Source organism: Aquila chrysaetos, chromosome 11 (assembly GCF_900496995.4).
Source record: "Aquila chrysaetos chrysaetos chromosome 11, bAquChr1.4, whole genome shotgun sequence".
NCBI lineage: Eukaryota > Metazoa > Chordata > Aves > Accipitriformes > Accipitridae > Aquila > Aquila chrysaetos.
In genome coordinates this window covers 15,947,309-15,968,835 of record NC_044014.1, presented here as the reverse complement: position 1 = coordinate 15,968,835, position 21,527 = coordinate 15,947,309, and the positions used below count along the sequence as shown (strand labels likewise).

At 58.8% G+C, this 21,527-nt stretch overlaps 1 protein-coding gene across 4 annotated transcripts; it reads left to right on the top strand.

The window, feature by feature from the left end:
• Positions 1-1,674: 1,674 nt before the first annotated feature.
• FGF8 (fibroblast growth factor 8) lies at positions 1,675-21,185 on the top strand. Of its 4 annotated transcripts, XM_041127467.1 has the most exons (7): positions 1,676-7,329; positions 8,592-11,989; positions 12,684-12,830; positions 12,921-12,957; positions 15,078-15,258; positions 19,571-19,677; positions 20,750-21,185. In XM_041127467.1, exons 3-7 carry the CDS (start codon positions 12,799-12,801, stop codon positions 21,035-21,037), a joined length of 645 nt encoding a protein of 214 aa, XP_040983401.1. In that variant the 5' UTR covers positions 1,676-7,329; positions 8,592-11,989; positions 12,684-12,798; the 3' UTR covers positions 21,038-21,185. The 4 variants fall into 4 exon arrangements, with proteins under 4 accessions (XP_029887151.1, XP_040983401.1, XP_040983400.1 ...); XM_030031291.2 differs by having other exon boundaries at positions 1,675-11,989; positions 15,111-15,258; XM_041127466.1 differs by having other exon boundaries at positions 1,676-11,989.
• Positions 21,186-21,527: the final 342 nt, after the last annotated feature.

Sequence of the window (21,527 nt, the reverse complement as noted above, 5' to 3'; positions counted from 1 at the left end):
TTGACCCTGGTGCTGGGCACTGTCACAGCAAGGTCCTCGCTTGTGTCCTGCTCTCAGCCCAGCAGTGCCCTGTGGAGGGGTGAAACACCAGCACCTGCAGGGTGTGGGGCAGGTTTGAGCTCTGACCTTTGTTGAGGAGTTGTATTCCCCCGTGTCTGGGTACCTGGAGAGGGTTTGATCCTTTCTGCGCTTCAGTCAGATGGCACTTCTCACGCCTGGGGGCTGGTCCTGTCCTTAAATGTTTCTCTGGTGGTTCCCCTGCATCCCATCTTGGATCACTGGCCCATGGGCGGATGCCTGTCCCAGCCCTCCTTGTCTGTGACACTGGCTGTTGTCCCTGAGAAGCAGCATGTGCTGTTCCCCGCTGCTGGCTCTGTCGGTACCCTGGGACTGTGAGTTTCTCAGTTGGCGTGGACTCCGGTAGGAAATCCTCCAGGGCAGATCCTCAGCTTGGGCTCCATCCTAGGTCGTGAGTGGGGCCGTTTCTCTCTGGGGCCTGTGCAGCTCCTTGCCACCTCCCCACTGTTTTCTTCTGGCCCCAAACAGCCCTTGATCGGCTGCCCTTGACCAGCACAGAGGGAGGCTTTGATGTCCCTTGCAGCAAAGCGGGGAAAGGACCCTTGCCATCCCAACCCCGTGCCATGGGACCCTGCCTGCCTGGGAGGCACCAGAGGACGGAGAAGACCCGGCCGGGGGCAGGTGAACCCCCTGGCTTGTGCGTGGCACCCCGCAGCAGCGCGGGGGGAGGACGCCGGCGGGTTGGGAGAGGCAGCGGCCTTACCCCGATACCGGCCGGTGGTGGGGCCCGGGGGGGGTCCCAGCGCGGGGACCGCTAGGTGGCAGGCGGGCAGCGCGGCGGCCCCGCGGCCCCGCTCCCGCCCGGGGGGACCGGGGTCCAGCCAGCCGGCCCCTGGCCTCTCCTTGCCTGCCCCTGCCTGGCTGCCCGGCCCTGCCATGAGGGCACGCTCTCCGGGTCTGAGCAGCCCCTGGGATGTAAAGGGCATCCAGCGTTCTGCTCCTGCGCCGGGTCCCTGGGTGGAGCGGCGTGCTCGGGTCTGGTCCTGCGGGGAGGATGGGTGCCGGCTGGGACAGGTCATGTCCCTAGGGAGGTATTGTTCGTCCTGCCATCCCAGGGCAATAGGTGCCCGGGGATGGCGGTTTGTGCCCATCCCCACAAGCACTGTGAGGTCGCCCTGCAAATCTCATTGCCCTGGGGAAATTTGTGGGAAGCGGGGCGATTCAGCAGCCTTGCTGAGTGAAGAGATGTGGGAGCATCCTCCCTGAGGGCTGGATGGACGTTTGAGAAGTGCTGGTGGGGCACAGCGCGCCCGTGCCCTGTGCTGATGGTGCAGGAGGGGAGTTCGGGGCTGTGACGGAGCTGTGGCTGTGCTGGTGCAGGGATGGTGCTCAGACCCTGCCAGGGCTGGCACGCAGAGGACCTCGTAGATCTCCTTGGCTCTGTGCATGTGGAAGGGGTCAGGGCTAATTTATCTGCTGGGCCTTGGTCCTGCTTGCTCTCTGTGGAGGAGCAGCTTGGCTTGGGGGAGATAAGAGCCAGCAGATCATTTCTAACAAGGTGCTTCTGGAAGGGTGGGCTGGGGAAGGCAGCTGGCTCGGAGCCTGGTGGGAGGTGATGAGGGGAGGGAGTGTGCACAGCTCGGCCCTGGCAGGGTAGTAGAGCTGCTTCACGTGGGGTGGGAGAGGCAGTACTGCCTGATGAGAAGGAGCCTTTGGCCTCTTAAAGGGTAGGAGATGGTTTCAGGGCGCTGGTCTCCTTGGAGGTGTCCGGGTAGCTGGGACAAGGGGCTGTGGCAGGAGGGACAGTCCTGCCAGGGGGCAAAGGTGGCACTGTGGGGGGGACAGTGCTGGTGGCAGGAGGCTTGAGGAGACCAAGCTTGTCCAGCCCTCTGCAGGAGCAGCCCATCTCAAGGCCTTGCCATGAGTGTTGTCTGGTCCCCAGCCCTGCTGCAGGGTGATGCCAGGGGAGAAGGAACACTCTGAGCCCAGAGCGGGCAATGGAGGGGCTGGGGGGTGTTGGCACTGCCAGGCCCCTTTCTATAAGTGACTTGGGGAGGTTTGCTCCCCCCTCTCCAGCAATGTCACAGCCTTGATGTGCTCAGCTCGGGGAGAGGGAGATAAATGCTGAGATGGCAGGCGGCTGGGAGGGGGGATGCGCTCACACACAGTGCTTAATGGGGAAGGATGGGATTACAGGGGTCACGCTAGGTGAGCAGCTTCCTTCGCCGAGCTGATGGTATCAAAGCAGGTGCCCCCGGCTGCAAATACCTTGGGCAAACAAACAGGGTTGTCTAAGAGCAGGTGAGCTTGGGCATGGCCAGGCTGGGGGGTGCTCAGGGGTGACGGGGGGCAGGAGGCTCTCTGTGCGTGAGGAGTGAAGCGTGGAGCTCCCAATGTGAGGGCTGCGTTGTTTTGCATAGGGTGGGGGGAAAAATGAAGTTGTTGTATGTCTGCGTACGTATATGGGCTCCACATGCTAGAGAGGCATGTAAGGGGATAGAGCCTGTCGCTCTCCCATGGGGTGATGGAGGTGCCAGTACCCAGGGGGCCAAATGATGCCCCAACCCAGTTGATGGCTCAGGGCTTGCTCTAGAAGGTGGTTGGCCCTGAGCATCCCTCCTCTCTGCTGCATTTTGGGGCTTTGCATGCTGACATTGGTGGGGATGGATCCATCGCTGCTCCAGCAGCACCAGGGGAACCCTGGCCCTGGCTGAGTCATGCAGCAGAGAAACGTGGCCATAGCATGGCTTGACATGGAGGTCACCATGCATGAGCAGTATGGTCATGCACCCATGCTGCCACACTATCCGTAGCTCTCCCAAACCAGCCTGCTGCACCTGGTGAGGGGCTTGGGCTGCTCACTGCAGGCCCTGGCCCAGGTGCAGCCCTGCTGGGCTGGGGCTTGGCTGCCTGCCACCAGCCAGGCAGCTGAGCCCGGCCAGCGGCTCCCAGAGGATGCTTTGGTTTCAGAGGTCAGGTTTGAGTTGCCTTTTCAGGGATGGAGGAGCAGGATGGGGAGCTGCTCTGCTGAGCATGGCCAGGCAGCAGTTTTCCTTATGATGCCCCAGCCGGTCCTGCCCCAACAGTTTTCTTGCTGGGTTTCAGCTCTCCATGGCTGAGAACTCAGCCCCAGGGTGGCTGAGAGGTGCAGCTGTAACCGTGCTGTAGGTGGGGCTGGTCCCCTGCTCCATGAGCTCTCCGTTGCTGGTTCCCACACTGAACTACGGGGTAATACTGCTTTTCTCTGAGGCTTTGCTGCCTGGGCTACGGGGGAAGCCAGTGGGATAGCCCTGGAGATGCAGCATCACGCATTATCCCAGGGTGCAGTGGCTCTGCGAGGTGGGGCAGAGAGCCATGGGGTGCGTGGCACCTCAGTGGCACCAGGAAAAGGGCCAGCCAAGCCACCCTCAGCCAGGACCATTCTGGTGGTGGGTGTGATGAGAGTCCTGTTCTCTGCAGCGTTAGCTGACTGTGCTATCCCTGTTCTGTCCTGCTGGGCAGTGGGCACAGGTACCTCTGCTGTTGCCTCAGGGAGCCACCGGCACCCTAACGCGCCGGGCTGGCCCTGGCAGAGCTGAGCCGGGGACACATTGCAACAAAGAGAGGAAGCAGCAGGATCTGGAAGGGCCAGGCTGCTGGTAGTTCCCATCCTCTTCCCATTAACACGCCTTGCAGAGGGAAATGCTGTTGGTGCACTGTGTGGGTACAGCTCTGTCTGCGTGAGAAGCCGGAACTCAGGTCTGGGATCATCTCCTGCTTGCTGGTGCTCGGTCATGTGCTGAGTCGTCCCCAGCGTGCCTTGAGCTGCCTGGGAGCCTGGATGTGTGGGTGTTTACCCCACCAACTGCTCTGCAGGAGAAGAAGAGGCTCCTCCAGCTCTCGGCTCCACAGCGGGTGCCAGCGGCTGATTTATCACGGCTGCTCCTGGCTGCACATCCCGGCACAGGAGGTTGCTTGCGGCCAGGCTCCGCTCCCGGTGTTCGCAGGCTGCAATAGCGGCTCAGTGTGTCTGCTTGCAGTGGGGATGCGTGTCCCCAGATCCACAGCGCTGCCCAGAATACAAGAGGGGGTTGTTTCCATGAAGGTGCTGCTGCGACAGCTGTGGCTTTGTGGTCTGCAGTGAGGGCACAGCAGAAGGTGCTGGAGGAGCACAGGTTGATGCCAGAGCAGAGGTTGTGCCATGAGTTGGGTTTAAACTCATGAACGCATAAAGCAGGTGCTAAAAATGAACATGGCTGGGCTGTGGTAGAGAGTCCCAGGCAAGACAGCCTGGGCAAGGCTCCATGGCAGCCATCCCACACCGTCCCCTCCCGCATCCCCAGCGCAGCCCATCTCACGTCAGGGCGGCGTTAGCAGCTCTGTGCTCGACAGCCGCAGCCGAGATACCCGGAGGTCACAGGTGTCTTGCCCTTCGACCCCTCCGAGGCGTGAATCTAATCGCTCTGGGCTGGGCTGTCCCTGACACTGGCAGGACCATCACTGCTGGCCTCACGTCCCTGCCAGGGCTGGTGGCAGGCGGGGGGACAGGGTCTTCCCAGAGCAGCTGGGCTGTGCCCCAAGGGGATTTAGGATCTGCCAGAGGGACCCTCCCAGGGAGGCACTTTGCTGTAGGGAGCACAGGGACATTGTGGTCTCCGGTTCCCAGCCCCGTGGGTGGCAGAGCCCTAGGCTAGAGGGGCAGAATTTGGCCTCTGTGGTGTCCTTGCTGGTGATGGCTCTGCACAGGGGCTGTGGGACACCCCATACCCCCTCCATGCCTCTAGCCCCTGCTCCCCTGATGGGCTCTCAGGGGGGTGGAAACCCCTGAGCTGCAGCACACAAGGTTTTCGGGGCTGGATAGGAAGGGTTGTTGCTAATGGGCAGAGTAGAGGATGAAGTGAATGCAGGGGACAGGGATCTTGTCTGTGGCAGGTCTGCTTTGCTAGACCTCCCAGTGCTCAGCTCACTGGGAGGAGGCAGCATGGTCTATTGGTGGGGCTGGGCCCGCGGGAGATGGGATTTTGGCTCCTGCAGAAAAAGTGGGAGCAGAGCAGAGTCATTGGAGACCTCTGAAACCCCATCTGAACTCCCTGGGTACTTGCTCCTGTGCCTAGTCTGGCTCCCTGCAGACCTGACCCATCCCTGCATACCCTGGAGATGGTGTCCGCACCACAACGGCTGCTTGGCCATCTTGTGCATACCATGGCCATGCTCCAGGGTGGTGTGGAAGTTCCTTACCACAGCCGGTGCCTGGGAGAAGCCAGTTACAGGCTGTCTCCAGGCTCTGGCTGTGGTTTTGCCTGGGACCACGTTCCCCGCTTTCCCAAAACACAGAGATGTGCAGCGTGGTACAGAGACCAGACATGGCCCTGGGCATGGGAACTGGAAAGGGGCACGGTTCCTGTGCCAGCCCAGGTGCTAACGTGGGGCGGGGGCTGTAGGGCTGACAGGAGCTGGAGGGCTGGGCTTAGAAAAGGGCTAGCAGGGGGCTTGGGGGCAGGTCCATAGGGCTGGCCAGCAAGATGAGGGTCTGTGGCCAAGCCAGGGGAGCAGCAGGTGCCACGGGGAGCATGCCCAGCTTGCTGCTTCTTTGGGGTTCACTCTCGCTGGCCCTGCTGCCTCCCCCTGTACCCCTGGCTCTTGCAGGGCCATGTGGGGTGCCCCAGGGGCTGGCTCCCTGGGGCCAGGGTCAGGACGAGCTGCGTCTCTGCTGGGCTGGGATGTCAAAGGGGCCATAACCCTGGTGTTTTGCAAACTCCTGGGGTCAGCAGTTCAGCTGCCACTGACACAGGGGCCTGGAGACACACACGGGCATTTTGGGTGGATGCTGTAAGCAAACAAATGAAGGTAGAGTTACAGCCGACAGACACACACCCCCCTGGCCACTGCTGTTAGTTTTAGGCTTAACCCCCCCACAGGCTGGGCGCAGGAGTCTTCCTAAGAGGACCCAAACCAAAGCCAAATTGCCTGGCCGGGCTGGCTGGGAGCTGAGGCTGGAGCTGGGCCGCAAAGGGCCAGCGTTTTGCATCTCTGTCTCAGCTCCTCGTGGCCCTAAAGGAGCCTCTGAGCCCATCCCACAGAGAGGAGAGTGACCCCCGGCATTGAGTGACGGCTCCCACCTTCCTGGGTGGCCAGTGGAGCCCCCTCCCACCCAGCCTGGCTTTGACCCCCCTTTCCCAGCCCTGCCTGATGGTGTGTGGCTGGAGACCCTGAGGAGGGTGCTGCTGCTTGGGCTGGGACTATGATGCTGGGGAAGTTGTGCCAGCCAGGAATGTCTTGGGACCAGGTCCTGGAGATGCTGTTTGGTGTGTGCAAAGGGGTCAGGAATGAAGTGGACCTGCCTAAATGCCATGAGCACATGTACCCTCATCCATGTGTCCCAGTGTGTCGCCCCTTCCCCATGCACATTTGTCATGGCTATTCCTGCTCAGGCTGCTCATTTACTGACCTGTTAGATGCAGAGCAGATTTGCACAAAAACGCTCAGCCTTGGGTTTAAATCACGCAGGGCTGGGGATGCCACCTTCTCCCTGAGCTGCTCCCATGTGAACTGCCCTCACTGGGAGCCTTCGGTATTTGTTTCTGGCTTGCCTAGCTCATGCCCAGCTGTGGGACTCTGTGTGGACCCCTTCCCAAGCTGGGTGGCTGCAGAGCCATCCCAATTCTCTCTCCTTGCAGATGGATGCAGCCTTAGGGTGCATGTCCCCTTCGGTGTCCTCCACAAGGCTCCTGGCCTTGCTCAGCTCTGCCAGATCTTTACCCATGTGCCTGGCTCACCTCTGAGCCCTCCCCCATGCACTGGGTGTGGATGCCAGAGATGAAAATAGCACTGGTCTCATCAGAGCCAAATGTAGCCATGAGGCGGATGCTTAACACCAGTGGAAAAATCCCTCTGTGCATCCATGGACAGCCCTGGATGAACTCCTGCTCTGCCTGGGGACCAGGAGCGAAGCTGCCAAATGCTGAGCCACCCAAGGCTGCCCCTGCCGTGCTGGCAGCCCTGCTGATGTGGGTGGTGAGTTCTCCTCCATATCACCCAGCCTGGATGGAAAGCAGAGCCTAGCTTTGACTTCTCTGGTCCACAGGATCATCGCTGCCTGGGAGTCAGTACGTGGCCACCAAAGGATGATGGAGCCAATATTGATGTCAGCACTTCCAGGAGCACAGCCTGAAATTATGGAAGCAAAAGCCACATTTCTAGAAAGCTGCTGGGCTGGAGGGACAAGTAGTGACAAAATGGTCTCCAAAGGGCAGAGGAGGGAGCCCAGTTCCCTGAAACGAAGCCATGAGAGCAGGCTGCTGAAGAGGGACCTAACAGGGCCACGTCAGCCAGGTTGGTCCTGCATAGGGGTGGGCACAGCTCCAGGGGGCTGTGACCAGAACACAGGGACGGTCTCCTAGCCTGGCGTTCCCACCGCCCATGAAACATGCCTCAACCCTGCTGCTAGTAATTGAATAGAGAGGAGAATTAATTGTGAGCGGGCTGTGTCTCCCCTCCCCTCGTTTGCCTCAGGGCTGCCTTGGCGCTGTGGGTAGCGAAGACAAGGTCATTCCCATGTAACACATCCCGGTGGGGTTTGGCCAAGTTCCTTCCCTTCGAGGGGGGGGGGGGGGGGGGGCGCAGGTTAATGGCGAGCGGTGGGATCGCCCCAGGCTGCTCTGCGCTGCTCAGCCATGGAGGAGCTGCTGTTGCCTCCGAAACGCCCCATTAATGCTGCAGTCCCTTTGTGAAGGATCAGCGGACAGGGCTGGGGGTGCTGGGCTGTGGGGCTGGGGCTGGGAAGGGTGAGGGTGGAGCGGGCTAGCATCCCTCTGGCTCTGCTGGGAAGCCTCCACGTGTTTATTCTGGGGTGGCAAAAGCTGGTGTATGGCCAAGCATTCTCCAGGCATGGCTGTAAAGTGTTACAGGATCCTGGTTTTCATGTTTTGGCTCTCCATCATATGGTGTTGGAGGGGAGAGAGATGGTCGGGTGCAGCTGCCCACGCTCCAGTGTCCTCATCTTTGTGTGCCCCAGCCTTTGGCTAACTCTCAGCCCCATGCCAGCCAACCCACTGCCTACACTGTCTGTTCCCTTTCAAAGGCAACTTCCCTGCAGACTCTCTGAGCCCTCTGTGCCTGCAGAGAGGAGGCCTTCTGGCTCAGTGTTGCAGTGTGCCGTTGCAGGTGCTGCTCTCTTCCATCAGTCGGGATTAGCGCTGTGGTCCTGTCTATGTCCTTGGCCTGGCAGGAGCAGGGAACTGTGCCTGTTGGCCCTTTTCTGCCAGTGACAGCAATGTTCTGTTTGCTTCTCTGCCTGATAGTTTCCCCTGGTAAAGAGATGTTCAAGCCAAACCTCCTGTGGGTATTTTGCTGGCGACCCCTCACCCCAAATTCTCCCAGCCTCCTCTTGTGATGTGAACTCCCAGTTTGCTAGGAGCCCTTGTCTCCACTCTCCCCCATTCGGACTGGTTGCCCCTAAAGCCGTGGTTGGCATTGCTTTTCTTGGCTCTGCCTTTCTGAAAGAACTCTTGTTAGTGGGGAGATTTTAGGCTGGTGCTCAGGGAGGAGCTGGTAACAGCTACACCTTGCTGGCTTTGACTTCTTGTGGGGAGCAGGGGCTTGCTCTGCTGTCCCTTGCCCTGCAGGAGGAGAGGGGTGTCTGTGGACCACTTCTGACCTGGACTGGGCCAGATGGGGATGGTGCCCTAGAAGAAGCAGGCTGGAAGCTGGTGCTGGGACCTGGGCTGTGTCCTGCAGATGTGTGAAGGGACATCCTGGGAGAGAGCAGGGAGGCTGCTGGGGTGGCCCTGGTTGGGGGGGTGTAGTGCTGAGGGTCACCGCGGGAATGGGGGAAGATGCCCCCCGGCACCCCTTGCACTCTCTCCAGTCTCTGCTGTACGGCAGCACATGCAGTGCCCTCCCAAGGGGTCTCAGAGTCCCTCGCCTGATGCCCCCTCCGTTTCCTCAAATGCTCTCCTGGTCTGCTCACTGCCAGACCACAGTCTAGGCTGCTCCAGGAGCTGCCCCCGTAGTTCCTGGCTGACAGGAGGCTCTGTGTGGGGTGCAAAGGGGAGGTGGAGGCAGGGAAGGTTTGAGAGCAAGCCTGGACCCCAGCTGGGCTGGGACAGCCATCTCCATGTCCTGGTTCCTCTCTTGGCTCCTGCTTCTTGGTGTTGCAGCCCTGCGGCTGCACCAGAGCACCCTCAGCTTTACGGGAAAAGGGGTGAAAGGGCTGCAGCTCACACCTTTGGTGTTTGATGCTTCATCTGCAACATTTAACATCCCTGAAGAACACAAAATACATGAGCTGTTTTCTGAGGGAAACACGCTCCTGTGCCTGCCCAGCCTAAATATGGTCCCAGTTCTGCAGATCAGGGCAATGGAGCAGTGGGGCACCAGGGTAGCACCTGATGAGACCTTGCTGGTAGCCTCCTCCAGGGATCACAGCCTGACGGCTGCCTGGAGCGCTGGGGACGCAGCAGGTCCCCAAAACTTTCTGCCAGGAGGTGACTTCTTCCACCAGCTCCACAGCAGCTTGGCCTGAGGCCCAGCTGGTCTCAGGAGTGCAGGGTCTGGGGTTTCTCTGCTCCACAGGAGAGCCAGACAAGCCATTTAGCCTCAATGCCTGGGGATGGAGGAGACCCTCACCCCGTGGACCAGGGGGCTTAGCTCAGATGGCCTGTGAAGGAGCTGATAGGCAGGCTGATTTCCCTTGTGCTGCCTTGCACAGGAGAGAGGCTTTCCAAAAAGGTTTGGTTTTTACTTAAAAAACAAACGGGGGGGGTGGTGGTAGTGTCATTCTTGATGCAAGCATGGGTGACCCCGTGGTGGGCTGGGAAGCACCAAGGGAAGGACGCAAATGCCTCTGTGCAGGCACCCGACTTCCCTGCAAGAAGCAGATCATGGCCATGAGCCAAGGCAGCAGCACAGGTAGGATGAGCCCAGCAGCTGTGATGCTGCCTGTCCCCAGCTACCGTCACCAACCTGCTCATGTCTCTCCCCTGCCCAAAGGTGGGGAAGGATGGGGGCTGTGGAGGCTTTGGCTGTGGGCCCGAGGATGGCTGGCAGGAGCATCGTCTGTCATCCGCTGTCAGGCGAAGTGTGGCCGCCCCTGGGTGATCCCGCACCGGCTTGATTTTACAGCCATGACTGGCACTTGAGCCTGTTTGCTGAGGGCAGGGGGCACGCGGGGCTGTCAGCTCACGGCTGCCTCTGACCCCGTACGGGACACCATAAATCTCCTGGTTTAAGGCAGCCTGGGCTGTTCTGGACATAGTGCTGTTGAACACGGTGTGTGGTGTGCAGGATAATGTGCGGCCCGACCCTCTGCCTGCTGGAGGTAAAGCAGCGGTGGCTGCCGGTGAGCAAAAGCAACATCTAGGAAATAATGCCTAAATCCCTTTAATTTTTTATATATAAAAAACCGAGGATTGTCTGAATTTAGAGCATTGGGAATATCTAGTGCTGCCTGTTCCGGTTTTGCCTGGTTTTCCTTAGGCAACCCGGAGAGGTGGATACGGGGAGCTGCCTCACCCGTGCTGTGGCACATCAGCTGTTTGCACAGCTCAACGTGGAGGGTTTTTATCCCAAGCATGTGCTGAACCGACAAGCTGAGTGTGTGATTGTGTGCTGTCCCTGGAAACCTGCCCCTGCTGCAGCTGAGCACCTTCAGTACCCATCCTGCCCATTCCTGTGGTGCTCCTAAAGACTTCCAGTTAAACACAGGCTTGGCCTAGGACTTCTTTCTACATGTAGGAAAACCCCTCAGAAACATCCTTCTGGCCTTTTGCACCAAGAAAAAGGGAAGAAAAATGCACAAGGGGCTGATTTTGTGGGAATTTTTTGCCAGAACAAGGCAGTTGCCCGCCCTGTGCTGTGCTAGGTCTGACGATACTGATGCAGGGGCTGTTTTTCTCCTTGAGCCCTGTGGGGTCAGCCCAGGGACGGGGCAGTGCCCAGGCTGCCTTGCCCGCCTGCAGCACCCCCTAACAGTGATGATGCTGGGCAAGACCAGGTGAGACCCCTGGGAGATCCATCCCTGGAGGTGCGTTTTGGGGTGAAAAGCTGAGTGTGCGGTGGGGAGAGGCGTGGGGGCACGGGTGCCTGGGGTTGCTGGGTGCCCGAGCAAAGGGGGAAAACGCGCGAGCTGGACGTCAGCGCGTGTGTGAGAGAGAGAAATGTCCTGTGACTGCAGCTGGCGCGTGCCTACGTGTGCAAGGTGTGGGGGGGTATTTTTGGGGTAGGGGTGAGCAGAGAGGAGCGCGCGTGTCCGTGCCGGGGGGCGCGCAGCGTGCGTGTACAGGGTTGCGCGTGCGTAGGGGGGCTGCGCGTGCGAGGGGTGCGAGCGGGAAGGAGGGGGCCGCGCGGGAAAGGCCGTACGGGTGTGCAAGCTGTTGCGTGCGTGAAAGGGTCTGTGCGGGGGGGGGGGGGGGGGGGGGCTGCGTGGGTGCGCGCGCCAGGGCTGCGTGCAAGCACACGTGTGTGTGCGGGAGGGCTGCACGGGCGTGTGCCCGGCGGTGTGCGTGTGCAGGCGGGCCGTGCACGCGCGTGTGTGCCCGTGCGGCGGTGCGGCCCGCCGCTCTGTCACTCAGAGGCCGGCTGACAGGAGCTGCCTCTCCAGCGGCGGCAGATAGCGCTGATTGCTGATTCGAGGAAACAAAATAGCAATTGTAATTATGGGCTCTGATAAGATAAAGGAGGGCGCGGGGAGCGCGGGGACCGGCAGCGGGGCACGGCCGGCAAATTAGCAGCTGTCACTCAGCGCCGAGCGAGGCGGCGCCGGCCCCGGCCCCGGCCAGGTACCGGCCCCGGGGGCCGCCCGCCGCAGCCCCGCCGCAGCCCCCGCCCCGGTGCGCAACAGGTGGCGGGGCCGGGAGCGCCGGGGCTCGCCGGAACAATGCAGCCCTCGGCGGCCCTGCCCGGGCTGCGGGGCTGAGCCCCGTCCCGCCGCCGCCGCCGCCCGGCCCCATGGCCCCGCACCGCCGGCCCTGAGGGCGCCCGCCCGCCCCACCAGGTAAGCGCCCGGAGGGGATGCTCGGGATGGCGGGGGGGATCCCGCTGCCCGCTCCCCGCTCCCCACCCCGGCTGCGGTGTTTGCTCAGCCTCGCTCCCTCTCGAAACTCCGGCCCCCTCTATCCCCCGGTAATCCTTTTAATGTCTGGCACGTCCCGGGAGGGCTCGTCCGCCCGCTTCCAATCCACAACGCGCCCGCGGAGCGGCGAGCCCCCAGCGGGGGAACCGCGGCCCCGCCGCCCCCTCCCTCCCTGTCTCCCTCCCTCCCAGCCCTTAAACCCCGTTTTACAGATGGGGAAACTGAGGCACGGGGCGGGGAGGGCGTCCCGCCGGCGACTGGCAGCGGAGCCCGGCCCTTAGTGCCAGCCCCGAGCTCGGCGACACCTGGCCGGCCTCCCCCTCCGCCTCGGCAGGTACCGCCGGGCCGGGGAGGGGAGCGGCGGTCCGGCCGGGCTTTCCTCCGGGGCGGCGGCGGCCGCCCCCCCCCTCCCCGGCCGCGCCCGCCCCCGCCGTCGGGGCTGCGGGCCGGCCTCGCCGCCTCCCGGGGCTGCAGCGGGGCCGCGGAGCGGGGCGGGGGGCGCCCCGCGGCGGGGGGCCGCCGGCCGTGCGCCCCGGGGGCTGGGCGGGCGGGCGGGCGGGCCGGCGGGGGCCTTTCCCCTCTGTAGCCGCTTGTGCCCTCCTTTCCTCGGGGCGAGGACGTGCCGGCAGGGCGAGAGGAGGCGAGGAGCCGAGGCAGCGCCGCGCCGCGCCCCCCCGGGCGCTCCCCGCCGCCGCCGGGCCCCGGGCTCCCGGCCCCGCACCGGCGCCGCGATGGACCCCTGCTCCTCGCTCTTCAGCTACGTGTGAGTACCGGCAGCCCCGGCCCTCCCGCCCCGCGCCCGCAGCCCCCCGGTTCACACCTCTCTCCTGCTTTCTCTCTCCCCCCCTCCCAGGTTAATGCACTTGTTCGTCCTCTGCCTGCAAGCCCAGGTAAGTGCCCGCTTGGCCGCCCGGCTTTGTTCGCCCCTCGGGGATGGGGGGTGCCCCGCAGCAGCCGCCGAGCGCCCCGGGCTCGGGAGGGAGGGAAGGAGGGAGAGAGGGAGGAACAGTTTAAAACCCAGGAGGCAAAAGTCGCCCGGCTGTAAAAAGCCGAGGCCGAGGGGGGAAGCCCCCCGAGCTGCAAAATAAGGTGCGGAGGGCTCGGGCTGCGAGGCAGGGAGTACCCGGGTTTTCAAGGAGTTGCGCAGGGTTACTTTTAAGTAGCTTTACGTCCCGTTCCCCTCCACCTCTAAATGGCACTGTGGATAGCCCCGTTCCTCTCGTCCCGGTTTTGTTTTGGTTTGGTTTTTTTTTTTTTTTTCCTACACCGCTTCATCCAAAAAGTAAGGCAGAATTAAAAAGGGAAAAGAAACCCCACCAAAACCTTACTGGTTTTTGATTCAGTGCAGGTTTTGATTCAGCTTAAAACTGTCAGACTTTAGCATCGCTGGTTTGTATGGCCAGAGACAGAAGTGTCATGAATAGATTAAACAGCCCGGGCAGAGCTTCTGCAACACCCGCATACCAGCAGGCACGCGTCGCTGGGAGCGGTGCGCCTTCAAACTGGGGTGAAGCTCCCCTTCCCCCTGAGATCACAGGTGCAGAAGCTTTGTTTAAAATGCCCTTTAAGCTACTTTTTTTTTTTTTTTTTCCTGGAAGCTTGGGGAAAAAAAAAATAAAATTGAGTTTCCAGCCGAAAAGAGAAAGGGAATGAAGCGCTGGGAGTGTGCAGTTGTATAAAAACATAGCTGTAATATTTTGGAGTATGAGATGGAGACCAAATAGCAGCATGGCTAATGACCTCTCCTCCACATGGTACCCTCATCAGAGCCGGGGAGAGAATCCTGCTGCATTATCCAAAACCCGTCTATAGGAAACACACATGCACAGGCAGAAGCAGAGGGAGAGAGGTGACATTGTCAAGGGGAGATATCTCTATAAAGCCAGCTTTGGGAGAGCAGCGGCTTTTGCTTTTATTGGGTTTTTCTGTTGTTGTTGTTTAAGACAGGAGGAAATCTTCCCATTTGACGTGGGGGTGGCGGGGGGTAGTCCCAGCCTTCTGATGTTGAAAGGAGCTATCTCCTAACATTTGCTCAGAATACATCTTTATAAATGTCAGGGAGCAGCGAAACTTTCCAGACTTAAAAGAGGGATTTGAGACGAGGGGGGAAAAGACTTCTGTGCACGCTCGCAAGCTGGGGCTGAGGGGGGAGCAGGCTTGGCTGCTCATGAAAATCATTTAAAGCTCAGGAGCAGTGGTGTCGGGTCTGGAGGGGACGGGCTCAGCTCCGGCTCCGGGGCTAACGGGTTTGGTGTGCCGGGGCTGGGGACAACCCCGCTGCTGGCACCAAACAGCTGGCTGCGGATGGGGGATGTGTTTTCACGGGTAGCATGTTAGTATCCTTGGGTTTTTATGCCACTAAATACCCAGGCTGGGGCACGGTTTTCTTATAATTCTTACACCTTATAGGTCTACCTTCTCTGGGAAATTTGTATTTAAAAAGCTCAATAAGTGGGGTGTTCGGGAGCAAATAAAGAGCCCGGGACCCAGAGGAAAGGCAGCTGTTGAAACTGATGGGGCAGTGGTTGGGGTACGTGCCCGGGGCAGCCGGAGCAGTAGTATGCTCCTGCAGAGGTGAGAGAGGTGTGGGATGAATGTGCCAGCCCCTTGGGGGGGCAGCCCAGTGCCATCCTTCATGCCCCTCCTGGACGCCCTCCAGCTCCCAGCCTCGATGCCCATCTCGGGTACCCCAGTGCCAGCCAGGACCCACTGAGTCCCGGGGAGGCCTCTGGCGTCACTGAGCCCTGTGCTCCCAAGTCACCTGCACCTCTCCGCTTAGGGCACGTCTGGAGTGGGCACGGCTCTGTAAAGGGCTCTGGTTGCTGTGTCACAGAGCTTAATTCTTCTTGTCCCGGGGAGGCTTTGCTGACACAGGAGGTACCACCGCGGTCCCAGCTCCGTGCCTCCCTGTAAAGCCCGGCTGGAGGCCGGCGATCTCGGCTCAGCCCATTCGCCCCTCTGAGGAGTAGAGATTATAATGGTGTGTCGTATATTTTTTAATTTCCTAAAGGTAACTGTTCAGTCCCCACCTAATTTTACACAGCATGTGAGGGAGCAGAGCCTGGTGACGGATCAGCTCAGCCGGCGGCTCGTCCGTACCTACCAGCTGTACAGCCGGACCAGCGGGAAACATGTGCAGATCTTGGACAACAAGAAAATCAATGCGATGGCAGAGGATGGGGATGTGCACGGTAAGGACACGCGATGGGGACAGGCGGGAGGGGGAGCTGGGGAGGTGTTCAAAGCCCAGCACGGCGATGGATGATTTCCGTCCTGTTTGTTAGCCAGAAATCATTAAAATCATTTGGCTTGTGGAGGCTTGTAAAGAGAGAACATAGGGGTCAGCGATCAGTGGCTGTGTGATTCAAGGTGAGGGCAGGTTCCCCGTGCTGAGGGAGGGGACTGGTGCTTGCAGGATGGGCTCTGCTCCTTTCTTCTTCGTTCTTGGTTTGCACCTGACTCAGAGGGCTCTGGGCTGCGGCGTCCTGAGCAGCATCAGTCATTTCAGCCCAGCTCTTTGTGGGGCTGGGAGTCTCTGAGACTTCCTTTTGGAAAAGAAATAGAAAGGAAAGTTGAAAAAGAAAGGTGGGGCGGGGGGGTAAGGGAGGATGGCTGCTTTGGAAGCCTTCCCTGAACTAGAACTGTCCAAAGCGGCATTTTCCCGACATAGCCCCCCGTCCCTCCCTTCTCAAAACAAATCCCAAGCAGACGGTCAGCGAGGCAGTTGGCTGCAGGCGGAGAAGCTGCAGCATCTCCAGAGACAAAGCAGGGGGGACCCTGTGAGCGCAAGAGCCTGCGCTACACCGCGGCCCCTCTGCCATCGCCCTGGCACTCCCCCCCCCCCCCCCCCAAACCTGCCCTGCCCCGGGGCAGGGGGACCGATCCCTCCGCTGGAGGCACCCGTAGCCCAAATGCTTTGATCGTGTGTGTTAATGACACATTGGGACGGTCAAACGCCGCGCAGGGGTCAGCGGGGCCAGTGAGCCCTGGCACCGCGAGGCCTGATCCTGCACCCAGATCAGGGAAGTGCCTGTATTCATGTGTGTGTTGTATGGAGGAATCACAACTGTTTTTCTTTGGTATTAGCTGCAATTTCCCTTTCTTGCTCAGGGAGATTAGTAGAAACACTTTTCTTCCTTCCCCTTCTGTGTTTTGTTTTGTTGGTTTTTCTTTTTCTTTTTCTTTCTTCCTTTTGCTTTGGCTGAAAATTTCATGCTGGACTTTAGCAGTTCAAGTGAAGCACAGATTCCATCTATATGGTATTCCATACATCCAGCATTAATCTTCCAAATGAACTGTTCCCATCCTTCGAGCAGCTCAGGCTTGAAAGGGCATTAGCTAATTTCCCAAGCAAAAAATCCTGTCTTGTTTTAGACCTATAATGCCTGGATTTAAAAGGCAGTTAGTGCATATTTAAATAACGACCAGGTTTAAATAAGGCCAGAAGGAGGGGACTGGTGGTGGCTTGAAAAACTCTATTAAAATGTAATAAAAAAAGGTTAAGCATTTGAAGAGCTAAGGAGGAAAATGAAGACTGATCTAAACCAGAAAGAGAACAAGCAGTTTTTCAGATGTAAAGTTTTAAAAGAGTTGCAAGTCTGTAAATGTTAAAATAGAGGTTCAGGATTGTTCTATATGAATCTCTAGGGAGGCCCCCATGTCTGGAAGAACTATTAAAACGCTTCTTACTTTCACCTTTTTTAACATTTCCTGAATACTTTCTCCTCTTCGCAGTCCAGTTGGGGGATCAAGTGTGTCTCGCTGCATTTTTTCAGCATTTACGTAGCCACTTTCCCTTCAAAGTTTGAGCAAGAAACATAATTTTACTGGGATAAATCTGTCACTTAAGTGAAAGAATAGAGTTGGAAACGTTAAGCTCCCCCTCCTCAAAAAAGGGAAAAAAAAAAAAAAAAAAAAGACTCCCCCAAAATGTTACTTAGAAATCCAATTTTGCAGCTAAGAGCCCCCCTCCCCAAGCCCTTCCTTCTGCTTTTTTTATCTCAATTTTGGGGGTGGGCATGTAAAAGGGGTTGATTTATTTTTGCAGATGACCCCTTTCCCCACGCTGACGTTTTTACAGCCGACTTAACATCGAGTCTGGCGTTTTCAGTTATCTGTCTTAATTGTCAATATTTGATTGACTTTTTTTAATTCTAAGGGAAGGCAGGCAGCCGGTGCATCCTGGCTCATCCCTCCCGGACCGTGCCTGCCACCGAGCAAGCTGCCGCCAGCTGCAGCCTTGACTAAACCTCGCGAGTGGCTGGGGATGCTGGTGCAGCTCCTTGCCGATTTTGTCTGCACCCGGGGTTTTCTGCTGGTCGGGGCTGGGGTTTGCGGGCTTTGTGGGTCGTCTGCACGGGTCTGGGGGTGCAGGTCCCTGGGGACAGGTTGTCCTCATCCTCCGCGGCTGGTGGGGCCAGAGCAGCGCTCTGGCTGGGCTCGTGCGGGGCAGCAAACCCGGCCGGCGGCTGTAAATCACAGCTGCCGTTCGAGGAGGGAAAAAAAAAAAAGGCCGAAAGAGAAGCGATGTGCATCTTTTAAAGCATGGTTTTGTGCTTGCTGGGGCCAAGGCCTTCTCACTCCCTCCCTCCCTCCCTCCTCCGTCCCTCCCTCCCTGCTCTCTCTATCTCTCAGAGAGAAAAATCAATTCTCCTCAAACCTTTTACTGCCTCTGAGATCAATTCCCCCCCCTTTCCCCAATATAGATAAATAGGGGGTCACTGTCTCAGCGCATCATTTGCAGAGCGCCCCATGGCTCCCATGGCTGGTTTTGGGGATGCTGGGTGCGTGCCAGGCTCTGGGCATTGGTGCTGGGGTGGCACAGCCTGGAGTTGGTTCTTCCCAAATTTCTTGTCTCTGAGTCCAGTCCGTGCCCAGCTGGGGGCATGGGGCAGTTTGGGGACAAGAGTTACCGCAGGGTGACGTTGGCAGAAGGGAGCGTGGGGACAGGGTGCCTGCATGCGCATTGAGCCTGGCTTGCCCAGCAGCACCAAATCAGTCAGCCCCAGTGAATTTTGTGATGCCCTTTCCATTGTTCAACTCAGCTGCTGGCAGTGCTGCCTGCTCGCCGTCCCCACCCTCGGTGCCATTGACCTCAGCAGTGCCTGTGATGTGAGGGATGCAGGATCAGGGCATCACAGAGACAGAGGTAGCAGTTTGCTCCTAGCCCAGAGTGTGATTTAGGCTCACTTTAGCTTGCGTGTGTACCCACAGCCTCCTTCTGCCATTCAAAGCATCTTCTGCAAAGCCACCTGCTCCAGAGCCACATTGCTGCCCTTGCTGGGGCTTGCTGGTGGCTGAGCATCCTGGGGTAGAGATGTGTAAGCCAGGGTGGACCACAGTCCTGAGGAACCGAGGAGCCCTTTTACAGAGATCAGAGAGGAGAAATGAGACATCAATGGGCTTATTCCCATAATAAGGCTATAGACTTGGAAGCTTTGCAGGCTGTGCTCTAATTACCTTGCTAAATTGTGCTTATGGCACTAGGGGCTGATGCTGGGCAAGAGGTGATGGTAGTGAGCTGGGACGGTCCCAGCTTTTCCAGTGCCATGGGGAAATCTTTGGTGTTTCGTACAGCACAGCCCTTTTGAGGTGCAAACAGGTAGCCACCATCCCTGTCGGGCTTGCCCTGGGGAGGGGAGCTGGCTCTGGGGACAGCAGCTGCGGGTCTGAGGAGAAGGATGTCCCGTCCCCATTCTCCCCCTTCCCTGGGGATGCATGGGCTGCGGGGCTCGGGTTCCCCGGGCGGAGGCAGAGAGAGAAGGTGACAGGTCTATTTATAGGCGGCACATCGACCTGGCGATTTGCATAGCTCCTTCGGAAGTCGATCGATGCCTCCATTAAAAAACTGAGACCAAATCAATATGCCCTCTCGACTCGTGCAAAGGTGAAAGGCATTAAAAGGATGGCTGTACCCTTCACGCCTCCCCTGCCAGCTGCAAAGTCACTGCTCCTGCTGCAGCCCTGGCCCGGCGGAGACACGGAGCGGTGTCCCCTGGGCTGGGGACAGCTGGCAGCACGCCGTGCACTTCCAGAGGGTGCCTGCCTGCTTCCTGCCTGCTTCCTGCCTGCTTCCTGCCTGCTTCCTGCCTGCTTCCTGCCTGCAGGCTCACTCAGACCTGCCTCGGTTTGCAGGGCAGCTGGCTTGTTCTCCACTGGCCAGTGCGTGCCCTGCTCGCTGCCCTGCCTCCCTTCTGGGATGTCTCTGTGGCACCTGAACTGCTGAGCCCCTTGGAGCCGGGCAACGCAGAGCTACTCCCCCTCCAGCATGGCTCAGGGTGGCAAAGGGACGTGACCAAGGTCATGCAGGGACACAGTGGCAGGGTATTGGGGCCAAGGCTGGCTCTTAACCTCGTACCTTGATTTTAGGGCTCTCTCTGGCCCTGCCCAGTGTGTGCCCACAGTGCCCAGTGTCAGGCATTGCTGGGGTCTCCATCCCTGTGCACGCCCTGTCTCAGAGCCCCCCTGACCTCCCTCTCTCTTTCTTCCCGCTGCTCTCCCCAGCCAAGCTCATCGTGGAGACGGACACCTTCGGGAGCCGCGTGCGCATCAAGGGGGCGGCCACAGGTTTCTACATCTGCATGAACAAGAAGGGGAAGCTGATCGGCAAGGTAGGGCGCTGGGCTCAAGGGCACGGGAGAGCCGGAGATACGCTGTGGGTGCTGAGCGGGGCTCGGTGGGAGAGGAGCTCTTACCCAATCCGGAGCCCATCGGTGCGGAGGGGGAAGTGGGATGGGGGACTGGGGGCTCAGCCAATGCACCCTTTGGAGGGCAGAGGCGTGGGCCATCCTGCAGCCCGGGTGGCAGGAGGGAAGAGGGGGAGCAAGGGAGGCGGGCGGGTGCCGTGTGGGGCACATTCCTTGTATCTCCTCGAACAAATAGGCAGATTGCTGGGCTATTCTCCCCGATTACATGGTACAAGTGCCAGGAATGTTAAGATGCTCCGTGGGGCTGGCCCCAAGGCCAGGCCCTGCCGAGTGCTGGTTAGTCACGCTCCCTCAGAGCCTCATGCTCCCTCCCTGGGGGCAGAGGGGGCTGGGTGTGCAAAATCCCACTGGGACAGCAATTGTCTGGGAGGATTTTCCATGGTGGCTCTTTCCCTGGGGTCCCGTTGCTGCCTGTAACGGAGAGGAGCACAGCCCTCAGCTGCCCCTGTGCTCCCTGCCACCTGTGTCTGTGGGCACCATCCCCATGGACCCCCCAACCCCTCTTCTGCCCCTTGATGCCCCTCCTATATTAAAGACTCCAGGGGGGATAGGGTGGGTGGGTGAACTGCCACTGAGATGGAGAGTTCACTTATGGTCATGCTGGTAAGGGAATCCAGCCCCTGGCATGGATGGGGGCAGGATGGGAGCAGGCAAAAATCCCCTTATAGGTGCAGTGCAAATGAAGGCTGGGACAAACTGCACTGGGGCTTGCAACCTGGTGCTGGCATAACACCAGGGATGGGAGTCGCAATGAGCAGCGTCTGCCCATGCCACAATGCCTGGTCCCTGCAGCTTTCTAAGGAAAAGCAGATTTTGGGCAATTCTGACCTGTAGGAGAAGACGTGGGAAAAGTGAGCGCTTGGCTGCCCACAAGCACTGCAACCGTGCTGCCACACCAGCCAGTCCAGCTTAGGGTAGTGAGAAGCAGCCCTCTGAGCACCCATTGCTTAAATCTCCCCCTCTGTCCCCTTCTCAGAGCAACGGCAAAGGCAAGGACTGCGTCTTCACGGAGATCGTCCTGGAGAACAACTACACGGCGCTGCAGAACGCCAAGTACGAGGGCTGGTACATGGCCTTCACCCGCAAGGGCCGCCCGCGCAAGGGCTCCAAGACCCGGCAGCACCAACGGGAGGTACATTTCATGAAGAGGCTTCCCAAGGGCCACCAGACCACCGAGCCCCACAGACGCTTTGAGTTCCTCAACTACCCCTTCAACCGGAGAAGTAAAAGGACTAGAAACTCCAGCTCCAGGGCAGGCCCTTGACGTGCCTGCCTCTGCCTGCCCTGCCTGGACCTCTCCTGGAGGACTCTCCTCTGAGCTTGGTGGACTATATGTAGAGACTTTCCCATATGGATATTAAACAAAAAAACAAAAAAAAAAAAGGAGGGGGGGGAGGATTAAAAAAAAAAATTACCTGCTCTAGTTGTTGATAATTTTGGGGGGGTTGTCTGGTTTTTACAAAAAAAAAAAACAAACAAAAAAACAAACAAAAAAACAAAAAGAAAAAAAAAGAAGAGAGAGGCTCTATTTTTGTACTCCAACTTTAAAAGAAATGTTCAAAGACTGGTGAAGGGTGAAGACCCCTTCACTTAGAAATGTTCTAGTCTGTTTGGGGTCGCGCTTCATTTTGTAATTCTTTTTTTTTTTTGTAGCTCTAGGGGGAAAGGAGAAAAAAAAAATCACCATTTAAAACAAACAAGCAAAAAAAATGGAAATCCAAATCTGGGAGCAATGTGCTACTTAAACGAACTGA